The 23541-nt window shown below is 37.1% G+C and overlaps 1 protein-coding gene across 4 annotated transcripts in view; it reads right to left on the bottom strand.

Annotated features, from left to right (window-relative positions):
• The window catches only part of LOC119652105 (protein rolling stone-like), a 45687-nt gene that overhangs the window by 16666 nt on the left and 5480 nt on the right, over nt 1–23541 (bottom strand). For 3 of the 4 annotated variants that reach the window (XM_038056044.1, XM_038056045.1, XM_038056046.1), the window contains one exon: nt 9834–10100. In XM_038056044.1, coding sequence (XP_037911972.1) covers nt 9834–9935 — 102 coding nt within the window. In that variant the 5' untranslated portion in view covers nt 9936–10100. The remainder of the gene's footprint in view (nt 1–9833; nt 10101–23541) is intronic. The other variant, XM_038056043.1, reaches the window with a different exon arrangement.

Here is a 23541-nt window from a genome sequence, read left to right as displayed (position 1 = left end):
CGGTCACGCTATTCCCAGGGCACAGTTGAAGCAGCGTATAAATGATTTGCCCCTGCCTTGGACGAACCCGTCAGTCAACTTTTTGAAAAACTTGGGTGTTTAACTCAAAAAGAGGGGTTGATGGACCACAAGAGAGGAGGTGAATTGCTTCCCTTGTGGTCCGGTCCGTCATCACGCTTTGTTTCCAAATCGCAAACAACCGACCAACTATTCCATTTCGGATCATGTGTGTGCCATGAGAGGTTGCTTTGCTATTCGTGCGTAAATATGTACGTATGTATCTATTATACAAGCGGGTTTCCTGCAAACCGAAATCGCAAATTGCGATACGCACAAATATATGTGTGCACTGTGAGCTGGACTATTCTCAGTTTATAAACTGAAATGTTCATACATGGGAATTTCGTAAGTAACAATTGTATATATGCACGCACTGTATGAGTTAATTGTCCAATTCAGACAGAACCTTCTGTTTACTTCAAACACAGATGTCTGTTCGCTTGTTGTCTGATGTAGACTGTCTGATGTCTGGGGTATATTCAGACTTTTATCTGATGCAGAAACAGACTTTGTTCCAAGCAGACATTCAGCGGAGGCAGACATTTACCTGACATAGACGCAGATATTTGCCAGTATGATGTCTGAGACAAACCTAAATACAAAAGAATTCATATTCGCACTTGGAAACATGAACGCAAGAAAATCGGTATTCACACTCGAAAATATGAATTAATTTGTACTCATGTTTGGAGATACGAATACAACCGTATTCATCTTCACTTGTGTGAATACGAAATAATTCACTTATACGAATACAAATATGTATGTTCATATTCAGAGAAATTCTTCATACGAATATATTCGCATTCGTATATGCGAATACAAATATGCCCAACTCTGTATTACTGCAAATCGTGATGATTCTAGGAGAAACTTAAGGGATTTTACCAGTTATTTTCTAAAAAATAACGTAAATATTCAATATTAACTTTAAAAAGATATCGGTATGGAAACTATTTTGGGGTCTAGACAACATGGTGGTAGCTTCCTGTTTTCAAATTTTGCAGTTGAGTAGTTTCTATGAACGGTCCATGAAAGATATCATGACATACCAGTTCCCGGCTGAAAAATAAGGTCAGCTTTGGAAAATATTAATCATTTCATGCCCCACATGACTATATACAGTGAAAAAAATCAAACCTTTTTTGGCATGTATGGGGACTACCCCCTTAAAATCAATGTAGAACGATGTTACTTACTGCATTCAAGGGAAATCACAGCTCCCATCTTTTCACAAAATTCCTGCGATAATTGGTGTGATGGAGAGACAAACAGACGGGCAGACGGATAGACAGCAAACCGATTTTAATATGGTTTTGTTTTATACTAACCATAAAAAATAATGAAGAAAAAATTCATATGCGGCGTCGAAACGTTCGGAATCGAAACGTGCCGCTTCGAATCGACACGGACCCACGATAAGCAACATAAAAAAAATACGAAAATATCTTAAAATAAATTGCATTTCAGATAGTTTGCTCAATGTTATCAGTTAAGATAAAGTATGTACATATCATTTCGGAAATGTTTTATGGTTGCATGGTTCTGATTAAGTATATTGCTATCAAACGTTAATGAATGAGTGAAAACTTTATTGCAATCCAGACAAATCAGAAGTGTTCGTTACGCTTTACCTTAGTCACTAGAGTCAACATCGTTTTGTTTACAGATCATCCAGTTGATGTCAATAATTTTGTTATTACAGGTCCCTATAGCATATTCGCAGCTTAATAACAACTTAGTAATGAAACGTAAATATTTACTTCTGCCGCTTGTTACGAGATACTCGTACAATATGCATATAACTGGTTGCAAGTTAGCGTGAAATTTGAACCATTTCCTTAATATGAATTACAGTTCTGACACTGATAAGCCAGCTTATCGCACTTCTTAAAGATTATTACGTTTTATAACCATTTTTTTCTAGGTTCCGTCACGTCATTGATACTAAATTTACGCAAAGATTCTACCCCGTTGTAGCAAGAACGCAGTGAAATCACTAGATTTAGACAAACAATTGCGTCATGGGAAAAAAGGAAAGCTACGGGGTAAATTTTATTTCACGCGGTTATTTTATCTGAAGAATCAGGCGATGTGATGAGACATGCTGCATTCATATTTCATGAGTTTAAATATACGTAACATACATATATGTATAGTGTTGTATATACGCACAAGTCTACATGTACAGTCCTACTAGACAGATAATAGATGTTTTATGATTCTCAGACAATCAAAACAATAGTATAGCCTGAGAAAGTGACGGACAGATATATGTACCCGTTAACCTAGGGAAAGTGTTTTCCCTATTCAAATATGTAATTCATTTCATTTTCATGCAATCTATGGAAATATTAACATACAAACGTGAAGCGCATGTACATGTAGATATGTAATTCATTTTTATTACGAGTTATCGGTAAAGGTTTTTCCAGAAGCATGATTAATAAATCAATCGTCTAATAAGCTTGAATCACCCAAGACGTCTGTTTGCGGTTATCTTGCCAAAACATGGTATAATTACATTCCTCTATGTATATATATCTATGTATAAGCTTCCACAGAATTTTATTATTACCAGTTTTCGATGGTAAGTTAAACCTTCAATTTTTTTAAAGAAATCGGAATTTTTTCCATCAAGCTGTTCAGATTTCCGTTTTGCATCTTTTTATCGTTGGTTATTATTTAACGTTGAATGATTGCAAAAGTTTGAAAATACATGGTGGTTGGTAAAAGGACTGCCGCATCGTGGCAAGATCTGTACTATATTGAAAGCGTCACAAGTCACAATCAGAATCTCTAACATTAGCTTATTTTGGGAATTAAACCTATTTAGTATAGGTGCGCAAAACATAACCATAGTAATGTGATATCACATCACTTCTTGAAAAACGTGATATACAAGGTAATATCACAAACATCACCTTTCATTACATACCATACCATTATGTTATATATCAACATCAAATATTGAGCATTACTTTACTTAGATGTTATCTTTGTTTGGCGCAATTAAAGTTTGCCTATCAAACACAAAATCGAAATTACCTTTTCATATCAAAGCCGGCTGAGAGAACAGATTCGCAACCTATATTCCCTAGTCTGAGACCATCCCAAAAGTTAGCCCGGGGCCAACCCAACCAACTAGTCCAAAGAAAGCCAGAGCCAGCGTCGATAACTGCCGCCGCGACTTGTACTACGGAAAGCGGTACTGTTAGGTGATGTTTTGAAATGTGATATCATATTACAATTTCGTTTTGGTAATGCGGTAATGTTAGGTGACGTTGTAATGTTTGATGTTGTTTGGATTGCGCTATGGTAATATTATATGATATTACACTTTAAGGCAATATCACTTTTGTAATATTACATACATCATCTACCCATCTCTGCTAATTAGGATCACATGATTTGTTTCAAAGTCGAAAAAAATAGAAAGCAAAAATGTTTCATATATATTATTCCACTATAAAACGATGTAATGTAATTATTTTAAATAAATACTGCCTTTAAGTTTAGTTTTTTGTATTGACGCGAGATAGCTCGATCTATTTGGATAAATAAACTAACTATAAACTAGCATTTTATCGACCGATTTAAAAAACAAAATATTTTTCACCACAAAAAAAAAGAGTAATTTTCAAGGTTTTATGTAAAACAAAACTTTATTAAAATCGATTTAATGTCTGCCTGTCTTTCACAGCGAATATACTCGAAAGCGGCTGAACCGATTGTCGGCAAATTTGGTGAGAATATGTGTTCTAGCACCATTTTGCGTTGAGTTTGAGAGGGGAAATGAAAGGGGGTGTGAATTTTTTTTTCACAAAATATGGTCATGTAGGGAACCAAATGAAAGGGCTCGATTAGTGTTTTTTGAAACTGATTATATTTCTGATATTGGGTGAAATAAAGGGGAGTGGGGGTACAAAATGTGTGACCCAAACAGTGAAACAGGCCTCGTTCTCAGAACCGAAAAATGTGAATAAATTCACAATGGTTAACCTGTACAAAATCTACACTTAAACTTGAATTTCTGCATTGGTATAAAGGATAATACAAGGCATAAATTTAGCAAACTCAGCTACTATGAGTAATATTATAAAAGGTTAAAGTTTTGCATTCCACGTAAATTGATTGCACTCTAAGCATGTATGACGTCATCATCATACAAAGTGAACTTAGGTATATGAACAGCGATGTCCAAGGGGACATTTTAGTTTCCCTTTTTTTTTAGATTTTTGTTTATCAGTATGAATTACTCGAAACAGACATGTGTACATGTATGTGCTATCTAAGTTTGCGGGTTGTGTCCAATAGAATAGACATGTGTGTACGTTAGTACCAGCAGCATGTACTTCAACGACATATACTCAAATGTATGCGTTTGTGCACGGAGTAAAGTGGAAATGTAAAGTGAACTGGCCGTCAATTTCTGACAATATTTTCACTGCGAGATTCCGGTTCCAGAGACTTCTCATATGAAGGAGAATGATGATTTCTATGAGTAATTACATGTTGAGAGGCTTCCTAAGGTCGCGGTGAATGATTTAAATGCCAAAGGTGACAACAAACAAACAACAAAGGTGTAGATTTCTGTAACTTCAACGGTTTCGTCACTGGCGGCACACTGCTCGGGTTGTTAAAGGGCCAGTTGGGTTTTTCCATCTCCTTCCTGTTTGCACCAATGGGCAACATCGAAAGTGTTGAATTATTTGTAGCGTTGTTTCCACTGATGGCCACGCCAATGATGATGCATGTGATTGACGTGTCAGCAGCAAAAAACGCGGCAACTTCACTGTAGATTTTGCCTTCCAAAAGGACCCACTATCCCAGGAAAGCCGTTACTCTACAGCACCTGCACTCTACACATGAAACCACTTCATATTTGCGAAAATTATGTTTGAATTCTTGAGAGGAACAACATTTATATCGATATATATCGACCTCCGACGAACAATTCCCAACAAACCCAGATACATGTCTATGCTTTTTCGCTTCCAATAGAATGGCTTTTCAATTTGCCTACTGGGATGCATTCCAGCTCGGAGAAAAATATTTTTTTCTAGAATTCTAACTATGCTGTGAAGTATCTGTGCGGATACGGAACGCCAGCTGGTAGTATGAATATATTCATAGTAAATGTATGAAAGTATATTTGTGAATGATGTGTTTAGTGCTGGACAAAGTATGAATAAAGCTTTACTTAGCAAATATAAAAATAATTTGTTTAGCAAATATCATGGAAGCTTGGCAGCTCAAAAGGACGAAGGAGTAGACCCTATGGAAGGTTTTGAAACGGAATGACGCTCGAAATTTTAAACGTTACTTTTTAATGTATGATTGTTCTGAAATTTTAATATGATTTTGATGGAAGCTTGAAATATACTACAAAATTCTTTTACTAAATTTTGAATTAATCAATGTATGTTTTCTATGGCCAAGACAGACTCGCCGAAAAAAGATGGTCTCACGCTGGTAAGGTCACAGCCTTCAGTGGTGATTCGAATTCAAAAAATTAATTTCTTGTCGAAATATGCAAATATTTTTTAAAAATAACAAAATTGCGAACTTATGAAAAAAAGTCAATAGTGTCGTATTTTTTTATGTTAAATTGTTAAATTGTTATTACTAGAAATTTAAATGTTTTTCAGGTTCCACATATCGGAATGAGTGTGCAGAATAAGGTATTTAAATTTCAACTAAATCGGTTAAGTATTTCTTTTGTAAGTGCTTCTCCAAAACTTTGAAAACGTGATTTGAGTAAAACGCGTTGAAAGTTTTGACAATAAATCTTTCTTAACGAAACTTATTAGTAAGAAAATATATTGTACTGCGTCGATAAAAGGGACGATTAAAGCAGTTGCTTACGGCTATACCTACTGCCGCATTCTTTATGCTATAACTATATAAGAAAAATAATAAATTTTTTAAAATCGAACTGTATGTACTACTACCCAAAATGATGCATAATTTTTTTCAGCAACGGTGGAAGCACATATGATAGAACCTTCTGGTATTTGCGACTTTCTTAATTGGCCGACTAAATAAATCACATACAGAATGTGAAGGCTTTTTTTCGCTTTTTTGGGATTTTTGTTTTTTTGAATAGCTGAATAAACATATAAATGCCAATTTTGTGTTCATCTTATGTAAGAAATTTCAATTTCAATTTCATTTATCTATCCGAATATAGCTACAAATCCAATATATTCCTTAATATTTTTGCAAACTACGAGACATACGTACATATTACAGCCATAGATATTACGCTCACCTTAAACAAACAAACTGCCTATTTCCGAATACTGTACACATATATGCACGTATATAAATTGATCGTACCCATATTTCCGATCTACTTCTTATATCTATCTGAATTAGGCACTACCCGTAAAGTTCATTAGCACGCATATACTATATACCTACATACACACATGTCTGTTTGGAGTAATTGATATTCATATACAAATGACTAAAAAACTAAAACAAAATAATTCTTTGCGACCCCATTCATAAGAACTCATTTCGTTGTGGTATTGACAAATTGATATGTGATGATGATTCTTCAAACTTGACCAAATTGGGCACTACGTTATTCATTACACGCATGGCAAATTTTGTACTTCTGGGATGAACATAAAGGGGGTGCCGGGTAGATTTCTAAAATGTAGAAATATACTACTATTAAGTTTCTCTGTGATATCGGAACCGGATATATTTTAAGGCCTAGATTTCGTAGAGATGCACCACTGTGATTTTTTTCAGATTTTTCGGTTGGATAAGTTCTGAGAACGAGACCTGTTACACTTTTTGGGGGTCATATTTTGAGCCCTCACTCCTCTATGTTTCACCCAATATCAGATATTGACCCAGTTTCGGAAAGTACTAATTGAAACCTTTGATTTGATACCCCATATGGCTACATTCTGTGAAAAAAAAATTGCACCCTCCATTCACATGTATGGGCAGCCCCCCTTAAACTTAACGCAAAATAGCGTCACTTACTGCATGTGAAGGGAACACCAGATTACATACGCTTACCAATTTTCATGTTTCACAAAACCTTAAAAATGGCATTTTAAGGTGTGGAGTATATCAAGGTTCGCAAACTAGGATTATTGAAAAAAATCGAAAGGTAAATTTTAAGTGACCACTCTGTTATATCTGGCCCATAAACCTTTAGATCCTTAAAACAAAAACATAAATTTTTGCCTTCAATTCTTATTTTAGCAAAGTGATTTGAGTGTCGTTCGGAGCGGTAAATTCGCACTTCATCACGATAAACGACATACACCTAACAAATGATACCCTACCTGTTTAACACAGTAATTTCCGAATGGTTAGGAATATTGAAAATAGTCTACACTATATCTGGATACAATTGATGGAAAAAAACGATTTCCCAGGCCCGACACACGCGAGTTGATGTTTAATTTTCATGAGTCCTGTTTCATAACTAAAACTATTTTAAAACGGCCGATAATCACATACCTTTTTGTCCATTTTATCAAAAGGACGGTTTTGCGTACAACAATTGGTGTAACCTTCAAGAAGGGTTATCTGATGATGAATTCCCCATAGAGAAATATTTCACTAAGGGGGTAGTTTCTTAGAGGATCGTCCTAATAATCGTCGGCACAACAATCCATATTGGATCAGGGCCTTGAAGCGTATTAAAGGACTTCATTCAAGACTGTTTCGGTACACTCCAGTACACTGTAGGAGACAATGTGGTCAACATTGCGCTCGCTCCAGATTATTGCTTTGCTGCTTTGACTCAGGTACTCATTCGTAGCTGAGTCAACTGGTATCCGACATCCAATGTCACTGGTCTCTGAATTTTCGCTGATTCATCCCGATCAACATATTGTGTGGATATGCGTCTCTCGGTGACAACATACTATGAACCAAAGCAGGCCAGCGACCCTTTGTACTTCGCCAAGAGGGCATTGGGAAGTTCAGTATATATATTTTCATATTTGGTTAAGCCAATCGATTGCACAAGACAAGCACTTGTTCTTATATAGAGATATGACCGTCAAACATTTATATCCAGATTTGCAAATATCATTTGAAAGGTTATTTAAAATTTGTTAGTTTGTTGACGCAACATTATTAAACCCAAGGTGATTTGCGCAATCTAGTAAACAAATGAGAAACCATACGGACAAATCACCAGGAAAGATGTTCGGTGTCAGTTATATTTAACAGCGTAACTTCTTATTTTTTTGTGCTTTTTAGCAGAGTTAATAAAGAGAAAGATTTAGTTAGCAGCAGAATACAAACTATGAAATTTATGACTAAGGAATTACATATTATATGCGTAACACTTCTGTATCCTTAAAGATAGATTATATATTGCAATAAGATATTTTATAGGTGTACAGATGAATTCCAAAACAGGGTGCCAATAATTAAAAAATCTGCTCAAATAACATTTTTCTGTCTGTCAAAGATAGAATCTCATTGTTTCAGTTTATTTATTTATTTATTATTGGATCAAATATGTTAATTAATGCGTTATAGGTTTTCTCGGAAGAAGAAAATGATTGAAGATTTATTTTGCAAACGGATGAAGTGATATATCTTTGAGTTTAATTCGAATTTAATTTATCACATTTCTATTTGCACTGCACATCATGGATAAGGAATAAAATGAAATTTAACTTCGATGCCAAGTAAAGAATAGAAAATATATATATTTTTATTGAAAAAAAACTACGTGCACGTCGCACGACGGTTGGAGCAGGAGAGACCGGTTCTTCTCCATGCAGTCCCTCCGTCTCCAAACCAGCGGAACTTTTTCATCGCCGGGTCTCCACTCCTGTGGCGAGTCTTAAATGCGTGGAGACCGTTCTATCTACCCGCTCGTATCCACAACATTCGAAATGAATTTCGAATGCCGCAAATCCTGCTGCGCCACAACATTTTGGCAGTAGATATTAAAAGGCGTTGATATCTCTGATGAGAGTCATTAAGCTGCAAAGTAATCCGTGCAGACAATGTGGTTGTCATGTCCCCTCACTATAATTTACGTGCCAGGTAATGCACTGAAGTCAAAATCGACTTATCGTTGGGAATTCCTAGTCAGAATTTTTGGGATATTTTTTTACAAGTTAAGGTCTCCACGCAATCATGCAAACCTGAATTGTCTGATAAATATTTTTGATTGTAGGACACGCTTTTAACACCTGTGCATGTAAAACACGTGTACCCCTTTTTCGAACTCTCAATTTACTAAAGAAAATTAATAGCGAATTGTTGGCAAGTTGATAAGTATACAATTTACACAAGAGAAAAATTTCGCACTAGGTGGAATTGATCACACTAGATATTAACTTATGTGAGAACTAAATTAATATAAGCTGTTAACACTGAATTGTGATAGTTTTGATTGATTCATTACTAGGGGGTGATTCTTTACGACTTCAAGGTATATGACCGGAAATGGTTTTTATTGATTGGTTGAGTATTAACTGTCATTCATAATTAAGTAGTTGGTTTTAACTTTAACAGATATTTTAATCTTTTTATAATATGTACAAAAATCCAAGGTGTAACACCAAAGATATTTTTTTCGAAGCTACTTTTCAGGAAGAGATATTGAATGAGCTTAATGTAGATTATCAAAAATATTGCAATCAATAAAGACGACGATTGTTTGAAGCAGTCATAAAAACTGGATCATGGTCAGTCTTAGTAACTAAACAGGGATTGATAACATTAATCACAGAAGAATCACATAAATAACTGATATTATTTTATCAACTCACCTGTGACTTGACAAAATCATCCGCCGAATGATGATCAAAACCGCAATTGTTCATTTGAAATTCCTTAACAACCGGTCGAACGATTGACTTAACCTTCGTCATCTTGAGTGTGTAGCTATTCCGGTAGTGATAAAGTTTGGAATATCGTCGTTCATGCACATAAACACCTGATTGAAATGAAATGGAACTTTGAACGATTGTTTACCTTCGCACCCACGTTTCAATTACTTTAATTACATAATGACGGGGAACGCGCTTTTAATGTATCTGGAAATACAAAATAGGAAGTTTTGATTGTTAGTATCAAAGAAATTGGTTAAGATATTTGAAACTCTGTTAGACTACACTAAAATCATGTGAATAGCACTCTCTAGCTTATACTCCTTAAGAATAATAAAGAATAATGGCTGAGAACCATATAAATTTACCTAAACATCTATTAACGTCAAGATAGTATCAGAAATAAATGTGGCCAATTTGTTGTAATAACATAATGTGAGAAAGCTACCGAAACAACAAACAATTCCAAAAAATACTCAATATTTTGTAGACATGACTCCAATAAATATTAAGAACTATTACTGCATAATGTGACAGCGCCATTAAATTGTACGACTTAGATTGTAAGGTTCAACAGAATAAGTCTCATTAACAATAATAATAATCATCGACATAAAAGTACAGTTTGACCTTCGGCATCGCACCGTGTTGAAGTACTTAATTTCAAGACAAGTGTTAAAGCAAAGATATTATTTTTTTTATTTGTGGTCACGTAGGTTGTGTCGTATTTGCATTTTATTTATAACAAATTAACTAGGGGCTATCTCTGTCCCCAACATAAGAGGATCTTTGCAACGCCTCCGGAGGAAAAAGACGTCACCACAACAGGCGGCCAATGTACTTTCCAATATTTCAGTAATTAGATAGCACACAATTGGTGGGTTCTTATACTTTGATACAGGTAAAAATACTGAGGAAGGTGGGACAAAAAGAACATATTCCCTCGGGGCCGCTAGAGTGCTTGTAATGAATACAGTGACGGAACGGTGATGAAAATTGACGAGTCATGACTACTCAGATCCGCCCTTACTCATTAGTTACTTAGCTCCACCGAAATGCCGGTCGACAAGCACTTGGGCAATAATGTGCTAGGGAGTTCCAGTTGATGAACAGGATCATTGACACTTTCGTTTCGTATACGTTATTGTGTAAAATTTACCTGTGTTGAGCCCAGTGCATCGATATTTACGCCGAAAATGAATGTGGGAATAAAAATAAACGGATCAATCGCACAGAGAGATCGCAACATCAGCCCCCATCCCACTACTGAGTAATACGCATTTTTAAGATTTTGTGTAAAACAAAACCTTTTAAGAATGAATTCGATGTTTGTCTGTCTACTGTCATACCTGGTTTACTCGGAAACGGCTAAACCAATTTTCACGAAATTTGGTAAGACCGTGTAATCTGCGAATTCCTTTACCTACAACGGGTGGCATCATTTTGCACTGGATTTAAGGGAGGGTGAAAGGAGGTGCAAATTCATTTTTTCACTGAATATGGCTGTGTGGAGTATCAAATGAAAGAGCTCAATTAGAATTTTTCGAAACTGATGATATTTTTGATGCTGGAAGAAACATAGAGGAGTGAGGGGTAAAAATGTGTACCCTTAAAAGTATCGTTCTCCGAACCTATCCAACCAAAAAATCTGAAAAAAACACAATGGTGCATCCGCACGAAATCTAGGCCTCAAAATACATCTCATTCCGAGATCTGCTTAAATAAAGTTAATAATAGTATATTACCATAATTTAGAAATTTACCCAGGAACCCCCGTAAGTTCATCCTAGAAGTTCAAAGTACGGTTATAAGTAATAAAGTAATGCACAAATTTGGAAGGTTTGTCAAAAATTCAACTATTATTAACAAAGTTTTAGAAAGTCAACTTTGTCTATTTCACGTGAATTTATCGGACTTGAAGACGTGTATGACGTCATTATCATATAAAATGAATGCATATGAACTGCGAGGTTGTAGTTTGAAAATACATATATACATCAAGAAACATTTTGAATTTTTCGGTATATACGGAATGGGAAAACGGGAATAGGAAAAACCTACCAGCCGTTGTCGTGAAAAGACTATGGCTCCCCATTACATCCTGTTGTTAGAACTAACCTTGGCAGATCATGCATCACGATCACAATGTCATCCTTTGGAAGCCTCTTCTGAACCGCTTATAATTGTTCATAGAAAGCATCTCTATCCGAAATCTTCATTGGTGCATTGCACCAACAGTTGTAATAATCCCTAACATGGGCCGGAAACTGGTTTTCAAGTCGTACCATTGAATAGCCATCGACAACAGGAGAGGAGAGAGGAGTACTCTCCAGAGTCCCACCATCACACTGCCGAGCCGAAAATGTCAACATTATATCGCCATTTGAATACATTGCCGATTTAGTGACCAGAAGGCGTATAGGTATCTAAGACGAAGACCCGCTCACTGTTTTTACTGTGCGGGGAAAATTTCAACACCAATTTCAAATGCCGTAAGTACTAAATCTGTTACCGAGTTCTTCTTGCTGCTTCTTCAAAAAATCTCGACTAGCTTTAATGATACGGAATTTCTTGCATGAGTTTCGTGACTGGCTCATTCTTGGAGTCAAGCGTTAAAATCGGCGAATATAATTTTTGGGAAATCGCAACTTTTTTTCAAATATGATCGCATAGCAGCTATGTATATATGCGAAGGCCACCTATCTGGGTTTTTGCAAATGGCAATCTAAGCATACTCTCAGCGAATGGGTGAAAATGTTCACCTGTATCAGCCTGACTTCGCTAAACTAAAACTGAAAGCACCTCTTGGAACGGCGGGCATCTTCAGGTTCCTGTGATATCGCCGTAAGTTTTTTTGGGTACAGCAGATATCTGGGATTACAATTTTTGGCAAAGTGGTTTAATCTTTTGCATTTTCAGTATAACTTAGATCTGCCATGTGAACTGATGTAGCTTCTCGCAAGTGTCCAAATTCCAAATATTTTATAGTGAACACTTCTTTAATAATATTTGCTCTCGCAGCCGCTTCGCAGACAGTCGATTTGGACTCTGCCGACACCATTAAGCGTACTCAATGGTTTGATTGCTAGATTGTAACAGATTGAGTATCGCCTTATACATTCCGAAATTTCAGAGTCTTATGATATTTTCGCGTCGATTGTAATTCTAGCTGTGAAGTTAAAATCCCTCACAGATTTCCGCTTCCGTGGTGATCACGTCCAAAACTTGCTTTTAACTACTATTGAACCTCAATCCCACTGCCACCAGTGAGATTTGAACCGCGACCTTCCGTACGATAGCCTAGTGCACTAAACACTATCATCATCATTTCTTCCTCGTAAAAATAATAATTACAATGAAAACCGTCAAAATTTTATCTCCCCGGTTTTATTTCCAGAAGCGGACTGCAATTCAAGCTTCTAGAGGCGGCCAGACACAGTTTCAGGATCCTTGATTCCTCCTGCAAAGGACAGATTTTTCCTATTTAGAAAAAAATGGCTACCAAAAACTAATCTTCCATGTTTAGATTTCAAGAACTGACCGCTGGTGGAGTATTAGGCCTAGCTCCAGAAGCATAAAAGTAGACGAAAAAGCGCAAAATCTAGCCCGCTTTGTCTGAACTCAACAGAATCACCGAAGAAAAAGTTATGGAGACACCTATTTAACGGTTTACCTCACACTCATGGCCAAGAAGGAATAAAAGAAAGAAGTAGCACCCAGTCAGATTAGGATTGCTTAGTATTGAATTTCTCAACTGAAAAGTCTTACGCCTTACCGCAACCCAGGTAAATTTTTCAAGTTTTAATTAAAAAATGTCAATACTGAAATAAATAATATTGTTTGAGGGCATTTTGATAACTTCTTTTCGATTGTTCTTTTGTTTTGCAAATGAATTCCACTTTATATAACTCCTCAAACTTTCTTTACAGAAAGGGTAAGGCTGATGGTTTCATTATCAATCCAATCCTATAGGATAGTTTTTTTTTATTTGACTTTTTCTTTTGAAGTTTTGGTGAATCAATAGCCAATGAAATCTTTATTGATAGACATTTTCAGCCAACTCTTTTGTAATTTTCAGAGGTACGGGATTTCAACTACTAACAAGAACTCCGAGCACTCTCTCATGAACTCGTCAGCTTGGCAGCATGCAACGTTATTTCAACGATCAAATCAGTAGTGCTGTATGCAAGTACTGATAGCTTAATCAATTTCAGGACGCATTTGACAGTTACGCAAAATTCGATTAATTACAAGCCATACCCCGCACTCCATCTTTAAAAAGTTTGTAACACGTTGTTTTATCCTGAAGCAAAATGATTCAAATTTGTACCAGGAATTTTTACATTTGAAGCCCGTGTAGCCCTTTTACGCACTGTGCTAGACACGGACCAGTTTCCTGGAGAAAAGCCACTACATCATATATTATAGCGCCATATATTATAGGCCATGTGTTCGGAGTAGGTTTCTTAGTCAGCCAAAAAATAAAACCTGCTGTGATCGGTTTTGAAAACATAAGCGAAACTCTGCGCTTGCGAAGCAAAATTTACAAATATAAGCTTCATTACGGGGCCCACTTTCAACCAAATTGACCACGTGTTGATTGAATGCCGCCACCCCTCAGCCTTGCTAAAAGTCAGAACATATAGGGGGGCCAATGTAGACTCTTTAGTATAGTGCTCCGCGCTCGAATTACAACACCACATAGAATCCCCTCTGACAATCAGTTAAAAGTGAATACTGAAGTCATCCGCAACATATCCCATCGTAACACCTATAAGGGCGAAATTGATGCCGAAATAACCGCAGTCTTCACAACCACCTGAAGAACGTTATTATTGATACCGCCGCATGAAAAGCTGGAACGGCTGGTTCAACGATGAATGCAAGCTAGCAACGGAACGGAAGAATACTGCATGCCGAGTAAAGTTGCATTCTCAAAGAACACGGGCACTCACAGAGACTTATCATGAGACCGAAAAGCGACTTGACAGACGGAAAAAGGAAGTCTGAGAGAACCAGTAGGTCTGTGAACTCTAAAACTATAGAGAGCAACCGCACCAGGCACGCAAGTTTTATCAACAAGTCAGCAGGATGAAGCATTATACACTTCGATGCTCATCCTACCGAGATAAAGATTGCAATGTGACTTCCGACAGAATGAGCATATTGGAGCGATAGGTTGAGCATTTCGATGAACTGCACAACAACCAAAATATCGGCGAGTTGGAGATCCCGCCCACTGAAGATGACGGACAAATGCTGCCACCATCAAGCATAGAAGAAACAGCCCGAGCAATTCATCGGCTTAATAATCATACACCAAGCAGCTCATCAATTGATGCAGAAAAACAGTCCAGATTTGGAAAGCACCAATCGAGACCTTTCATTTAATACCCCACAACAAATTTTACACCCTCCTTTTGCATGTACGGATACCTTCATTAAACCCAACGTCGAACGATTTTATTCATTAAATTCCGTGTCAATAGAAATAGTCTTTTCTGAAAAAATTGCGTGTAACAGACAGACAGACAGTAAACCTATTTTAATAAGGTTTTACTTCACATTAAACCTTAATAAAGTCCATACTCAAAACGAAAGCAAAATTGTCTAACAATGAATACAAAACTGATGGGATTCTAACAAGAGTTTCTCTCCTTCCTGGGACACTGCCCTCTTTAATTTTGGTAATTATTATGCTGGAAATAAGTCTCAGATGAGATTTTAAATGTCAGACCACTGTCAAATCGAATTGGCAGGTCGACGCAATCACTCCGCGAAGCTGACCTTCGCAAGGTGAAAACAGGAAGAGTATGAAAACTGACAATCGACCGGGTACACATATCTGTGTATGCAAAACAGAAAGTGAACAAGAAATTTGTTTAGATGGGTGTCCGATTTGCTTGACCTTAATAAAGTTTGGCAAGTAGGTTTGGTACATTAACCTATCAACCTGTTAATGCTTTGAACCAAAACCGAAAAGAAAACATTTGCCAGCAATCGTACGACAACTCACAATAGCGAAATTTGATATTTTTAAGGTTTTGAGTAAAAAAAAACAATGTAACAGGTCCCGTTCCCCGAACCTACCCAATCGAAAAATGTGAAAAAAATCACAATCGTGCATCCATACGAAATCCAGGGCTCAAATTACATCCCCCCCCTCAAGGTTGATAAGAGCATATTATCATATTATAAGAGCATCAGGAAAGGGTGGTGGTGTCACGGTAATTCGTGCAAAACCGGCACAATTTTGTGATTGGTTTTTAAGACATAGTTAAGTCTATTTAGTAGAACCAAGGGTACATGGAGGAATGACATTGTGTACAATTTTTATGGGAAAATATTAAAAAAGAAGGAAATGGAAGCCATTATTCGGAAGCTTCTCGCAAAATAGTAGAATTGCGGTGCCCCTCATAACTCGGTGCTGGATCATTTGAAACCAAAAACTTAAAGTTCTTTTATTAGATTATCGCTTTCTCTAGGTAACGCTGGATGGGTTTTTCAAAATTTCAATTTTTCACACACATACTGAAAAACGAGATTTTAGGGGAATAAATCGAATAATTCTTCTTCTTTTCTTCATTTTCCTCACTGTTTGTTCCGTTCACACGCAAGGTCGGCTCGTCGTGACGGGTTTCGCCATTTAGCTCTATCGAATGCCTGATCTGGGGGTGCAATCTCGAGGCTTTTAAATCCCCATCCAACAAAATAAAAATTATTAACAAATTTGAAAACTCCAACGTTACCTCGTAACTTATGTACAGAAATTGTGCTCCAAATTTCAAAACGTGCAATAAAGAGAGAGAGAGAGTAATGAGTGGCACCGACTTTGAAAACGTGAGATTTGAAAAAAAACGCTTTTAAGTTTTGAATTTGGAATAAAACGATCATAAGGGAGTTCTATCGGCTTGATTCACACTGAATCATAAATGCTCCATGGCCCATAAAGGATCATCTAGGATGTCAAAAGCACCTTTTCGCTCCTGTTTATGACGAATTCTATCTTGTTTAGTCGGTTTTAGCTCTCGGGCCCATTCGGCTTATCACGTCCATTCACGGGCGCTTAGTTCACTACTGATTCTTACGGCACAGGCATCTCAACGATGACAGACCGTAAGTCTAACAGCCTTGGTTGACTTTTAGGCCAACAGAATTGATTCACCGTTGGTAGAACCTTGGTAACTATTCAGGAAAAAAGGAAAGGTATAAAATGAGCCAACATACCGCTCTCTCTCTCTGGAAAAATTTTAACTGAGGTTAAACAATTGTCACGGTTTTATACATTTCCTTGTTATTATTCATTGAAGTTCCTACAGTATAGCATTTTGCTGTTTCCAAATAATTCGGAATTCCTGATTTCTCAGTCTACCACTCCAAGTCCAAATTCCTGTTCATTTACTACATGCGAAAACTCGTTAATATTCAACTTTTCTTATGTTCTAGCAAATTCTATGGTCAGCTGGATGATGGTGGCTATCTAACATAAGATAATTGCCACAAATATCTGAACAAGATGTCAAGGACATGAAAGGAGCGGAGCATCACCAAATATTTAGTGGATCAATTGTGGAATGGAATGGAAAAGGTTGGTGAAAATTTCGATTCCACATCGGCGGTGAAGTCATTTATTTTTTTTTCCTTTTCACACATATTTTATTGTGATATTGGTAAAGCATTAAATTTTCCCTCCTTTGCTTCCGATTCTAAGCACGTCTTTTTTTCAATCATATGTGCGAAAGTGAAGCACCTAGGATTCCACCCAGGTTCCCAAACTGACTGGAAAAGTATTGAACAGACGCGCGTCCACGGGTACCTCATAGGAGGTATGCTTACATGTCTTCAATCTCTTTTGGTTTGCCAACATGGTTTCAGTTTTTTAAATAGCTTTACGCTTGTTTAAGGGTTCCATACCAATTAATTACGGAGTCAATGCTAAATTTCCAAAATATCTAAGAAATGATCATTCATCCCTACATAGTGGAATTTACGTGGAGCTTTTACCACATTGCATAGTAGCGAAATAGCGGTAGACCGCGTGTGGACAGTTTTCCTGAAGCAATAATTGCCTGATTCTCCTTTATTTGCTAATACTATCCTGAAGGCTCTACACTTGTAAGTGTATTATGATATACTCTATCCATGCACTGGATTTTCTCAAACCCATAAAACGCATATTAGTCATAAGCTGGTTTTCCAGTGAAGCCCCACAGCATTTAAATATGTGACGTATCTACAACAACTAATTCATATAAATTCTCCACAAATTTCACTTCCGCAAGAATGCATAATAAATATCCACCTAATTTTAGACAATGCCAGTTTCTGCGGTAAACAACTCTCAAACAACAATCTGCTTCGAGCGCCATCGTTGGAAAAAATGCATCAAGGCTGTCCAGGCATATTTGTATATTTGATATATCTCTATGCGGATTACACGGGCGAATGCGAACCAAACTGCATAGTGCTAGAAGGTAATTGCTATTGTTGAGTAATACTTGTAAGTTACGCTTCTTCAAAACGATAACAGACACTGTAGTCTCTACTCAATGGAAAGCCCAAAGCTTGATAAGCGAATCATTAATTAATTGAATGTAAATGAGGCAACCTACAAGTTTGGCGGGGAAGCCTCGAACTGACTCAGTCAGGTTGCACTTGGTTTTTCTTTATTTTTGTCCTCCAAGAACTGGCCTACGCTAGACAGACCGGACTCAATTAATGGGTAGTAGTAGTAATACTTGTTGTTGTTGCGCTAGTATAATCCGACTTGAGGTGGTACCACATACAATATATGCCAAACTAGCGTTAGGAGTTCATGGTTTAATTTCGTTGTAAGGTCGTTCAATGAACTTGAGATTTTCCAGGGGAAAACAATCTTCGGTAATTTCAAGAGCAATTTATTCCAAATATGAAAAGTCCAGATAAATGAATGCATGCTCGAATGTACACAACTATTGCGCAACCATGGTCATCACTTTTTAGGGTCTGCTACGTGATAATGAAGACAAGTTAGCTGGATAAATGGAACTAATTTGAAAAGCAAATATTCACTGGTTAAACAAATTATTCTGTTTTCCTACATCAGTGGGCTGGAAACTGTTATATTTGTCGACACAGTTAATGTACTGCCACCAATCCGGGAAAACGACTCCAACTTGTATGTCTCTTATATTAACATAAATTTGAATGATGTTTGGATTTGTACAAAATCTGAAAATTTGGTAGTTGTAGACAAAATCTGGACTTAGGCTTCCCTTTTACAGAGATATTCTATCTCATTATTTAAGCAATTAAAAAAAATGCTTTGAACGTACTTTTTTGCCCGATGAAAGTTATAAATAGTAAACAAGCAAGATAGTTTCCATATATTTGGCCACCGGCAGCAAATACATAGGAAAAACCGCGGTGAACTCAGGTAACCTACTCTTGGTGACATTGATTTAGCCATTATATAACCATATTCGAGAATGCATATGTGTTGCTCCACCGTATTTGGGTGCCACATTTTCAAAATTAAATGTGCCAAATGGAATTATAGTCTCAATTATAAATATTCAAAGTCTTACGGAACACATAATATAGTTATGGTTGAGGAACAGTGAATTAATGCAACACTGCCACAAAGAGGACAAAACGACTTCTGAATTTTAATTGATGTTATATTTACATGGATGGCTTCATGATTCGTGTTCAATTCTAACGAGTACAATTCGGGCTACAATAATCGGTATTCATTGTCTTAAAAGGTTGCCCGGTATAAACTGAAGTTACTGTCCCAGGTATCATAGTAATGAAATAATAAGCGAACTTTGTGGTGGGTATGTTTAATGAGGCGCCTCATATTTATATTTGTATTTCCGTAGTATTTATGTCAGGAGTTGTTTGTAAACTTGCCTTTTAATTTTCAACAAGGGGTGTAACGACTAATGACTGAAGTGTTGAAGTGCAATAAACCATAGCAGACAGCCGAATGCATGTATAAAAGTCAGAAAATAGTAGAAGCCTAGTTTCCACCCTCTCTTTGATTGTCTTCGAGAACCAATGGTTAGATTTCGTAAAAGCAATCGACAATTTGATAACAGTAAGGAAAATACAAGATCTTTAACCCGGAACTATAATTATCATCATCAACGGCGCAACAACCGGTATCCGGTCTAAGCCTGCCTTAATAAGGAACTCCAGACACCTCGGTTTTGTGTCGAGATCCCCCAATTCGATATCCCTAAAAGCTGTCTGGCGTCCTGACCTACGCCATCGCTTTATCTCAGGCTTAGGATTAGGTGACCAATCCATCGCAACCTGTTAAGCCGGGTTTTATCCACGACCAGACGATAATTTGGTCGTTATGTAGGCTACGAAATCGTCCATCCTCTTGTTGGGGCCAAAAATTCTTCGGAGGATTCTTCCCTCGAACGTGGTCAATAGTTTGCAATTTTTCTTACTAAGAACCCAAGTTTCCGAGGGATACATAAGGACTGGCAAGATCATTGTCTTGTACAGTAAGAACTTTGACCCTATGGTGAGACGTTTCGAGCGGAACAGGTTTTGTAAGCTGAAATAGGTTCTGTTGGCAATCAATAATCGTGCGCGGATTTCATGGTCATAGGAGAAATTTTCGACGGTCTGAAAGTTGTAGTCTCCTATCTTCATTGTTGTTCGTTCTTCTTCAACTATGATGGTTACATCATAATGACAAAATTTTAACGATCGTAAACTGGAGATTTGACGAAACTCATTCTCGCCCCTAATCGCATTGACTCGTTTGAATACTTGACATTTCGAGTTGATGTTTCGAACATCCCACTTCTCACTTGCTTATACCACCATATTGTAATGCCAAGGTTGTATTACTGGTTGTGTTCAAATGTTTTCAGAGTTTTTTGTTAAACAACACCTTATTAAAATCAGTTTACTGCCTGTTTGTCTTTCCGTCTCTAAATCTGCCTGTCACACGTACTTTTCTCAGGAGCGGATAATTGTTTCTATTTATAAATTAATTTGATACTTTTGGAAAGTAAAGCAAGTCGGGAAACCGGAAGCTGAACGCTTCAGGTTCGAAAGGTTTTTGAGTATTTCGTAGTGCGTAGCACGTAATATATTCATACGAGTATATTATGTGAGAGTATCCACTTTCGGATGATATTGACATTCATAGTCTTGAATTTGCAAAGAAACAACAACTTTGATGTATTATTACTTTGTTAGTAATAGTGCGATTTCCACCAAACTTGGTGAGATCATGCTCTATATTGGTGATGTTAGGATGAATTTAAGGGGGGTTCTGCAGCCAATTACTGAAAATTATAGCAATATACTATTATTAATTTTATTTGAAGAGATATCGGTATGGAAGGTATTTCGGAGTCAGGCCACCATATAGTGGTAGCCTCCTGATTTTTTTCTGATTTTTCAGTTGGGTAGTTCCTCTTAAATAAATGATCACTTTCAACCCCCTGCACTTCCCACCTTTCCAACAAATGTCAAAACTAAGACCGGCTTCGAAAAGTACTAACCGATAATCTTTAATTTGATACCCCACATGACTATATTTGATGAAAAAAAAATGTACACCCTTCTTTTGCATGTATGGGGATCCCCCCTTAAATCATAAATGTCAATCGCTATAACCGTCTCCAAAAAAAATGCGTGTGACGGACAGACAGACAGTAAACCGATTTTAATAAGGTTTTGATTTACAAAAAACCTTAAAAAGGATAAATATGGAACATACCATAATATTTACTTATGACAAGACTTATGTCTATAATGCAGTTAAGCTGGCAGTCCCCATTATAACAAGATTATTAAAATCCTAAATTACCCACTTGATGATGACTGACGACATTTCTAGCTAAATCCACGACTCTCGCCATCGCATTGGCGGGCCTGAAAAGTCAGCGCCGGAAGAAGCCTATTGTTGTGGTTAACATTTCCCACATTTTTCATAAGGTTTATTTTTAAGCTTTGTTTTGCACGAAGCACGCTTCTTTGTTCTTCCAGTTCGAAGCCATGTTTGTCTCCTTGGTAACCGTGCTGTTCGATAATGAAAGATATCGAGAATTAGTATCTGAAGTTCATACCTTTATTGCTGCAGAAAAGGGTTCCGTCACGTTTTTAACGTTTACCAGTTTAACTGCGCAAGGGTTTTCAATAGGAGTTGGTTCTCGTTGTTTACAATAGGATACCCGACCCCCTGTTCGTCTCATTATAGCCACCAGAGATTATTAAAAGACTCTGATATCCAGCATATAACAATAAGCTCTCCAACGTCTATATACTATTGATTTTTGTGCTTACAAAACCAGCATCCAGTTTTTTTAAATGCCTGTTTCCCGAAAGTATATATCGCACCATTTATCTACTTACCTGTGCGGTTCAGGACTCTCGTAGATGCTTAACAATTGCCACCACCTTCAACAGCCCGGTCACCAAGATCTCTTGCGCTTTGTACCATACACACCGAGGGTCTCTGGTACTTTAAGGGCTCATTTGTTCTGCTCTAATTATTCACCCTTTTTCTCCTATCCTATCTTGAGTCAAGAAAATACACAATGTTGAACGTAGAGGCTGTCCATAACGGCACACTACAGTAACACTGTAGGAGGCAGCCTTATGCTCTAACCAAAATTATTGGAAAGATAAATAGATCGGTTTACCTGTATAAGGGATATGAATGGTTTTGTAAGGGCGCTGCACTGAAAGCAAAATTACTAGAAGAAAGGGAATTTAACAGGGATACCCCTCCATGGGCCTTCAAAAAGAAGAGAGAAGATGAATTCCGAAAAGAATAAATTCTTACGATTGCGAAGCATTTTGATCGATATGAGGAAGGCGTGAGTTTTACAGAACTGATACTTCTACTTATAGGTAAATTCTGGGAATTTGACATTTTTCCTAGAGCATAGAAGATAGGTATAATGGTTAAGGTTCATTCAAAGAACGGGCAAACCTGTCAATTGCAACAATTGAAAGAAGATTTGGTTACCTATTGCGCTGCAAAGGTGATAACTGAAATAAGTATCAAGTAACACCTCAAAAGATTAGCTGACATTTCCGCTCTGGATTCAGATCACGTTCTAGGAGCGTTCGGAGCTAGAGCCCTCTCCTCACTTGCATTTAATTGATTTCGATAAGCCTATCGACAGCGCCAATAGGCAACATATCTGGAGCGCTTTGCGAACGAAGGGCCTTCCGTACAAACTAATAACTACAATTAGAGTTATATATAGTATGATGGTATATGATATTATATAAATTAGGATAAAATTTCGAAAGGATTTGGAACCCAAAGCGAAGTCCGGCAATATAACAAGATTATTTCAAAAAATTATAATATTGGCTTGACAGTTTCGATTGCAGGGCAGAGGCGATCTCATCAAACGCTGCCTCAGCATCTCTACCCTGCGGAGCAGCGTGACCGACCGGCCCAGGACAACTCATCTCAAACAAAAATTTTCGTTTTATTAGCTTAAACCAGTTTAGGTTCTAACCAGGCGATTTCGGCCGTTATAATTCATATCCTTGGCGGGTTTTGAATTCAATAAAAATGAGCTAAATGCCACCCGTCGCCGCTTTCAGTAACGCTGCTCCGCAGGGCAGAGGTGCTGAGGCAGCGTCTGATGAGATCGCCTCTGCCATGCGATCGAAA

Source organism: Hermetia illucens, chromosome 3 (genome assembly GCF_905115235.1).
Source record: "Hermetia illucens chromosome 3, iHerIll2.2.curated.20191125, whole genome shotgun sequence".
NCBI lineage: Eukaryota > Metazoa > Arthropoda > Insecta > Diptera > Stratiomyidae > Hermetia > Hermetia illucens.
The sequence above is the reverse complement of the archived record's forward strand: the minus strand, read 5'-3'. Positions and strand labels throughout refer to the sequence as shown.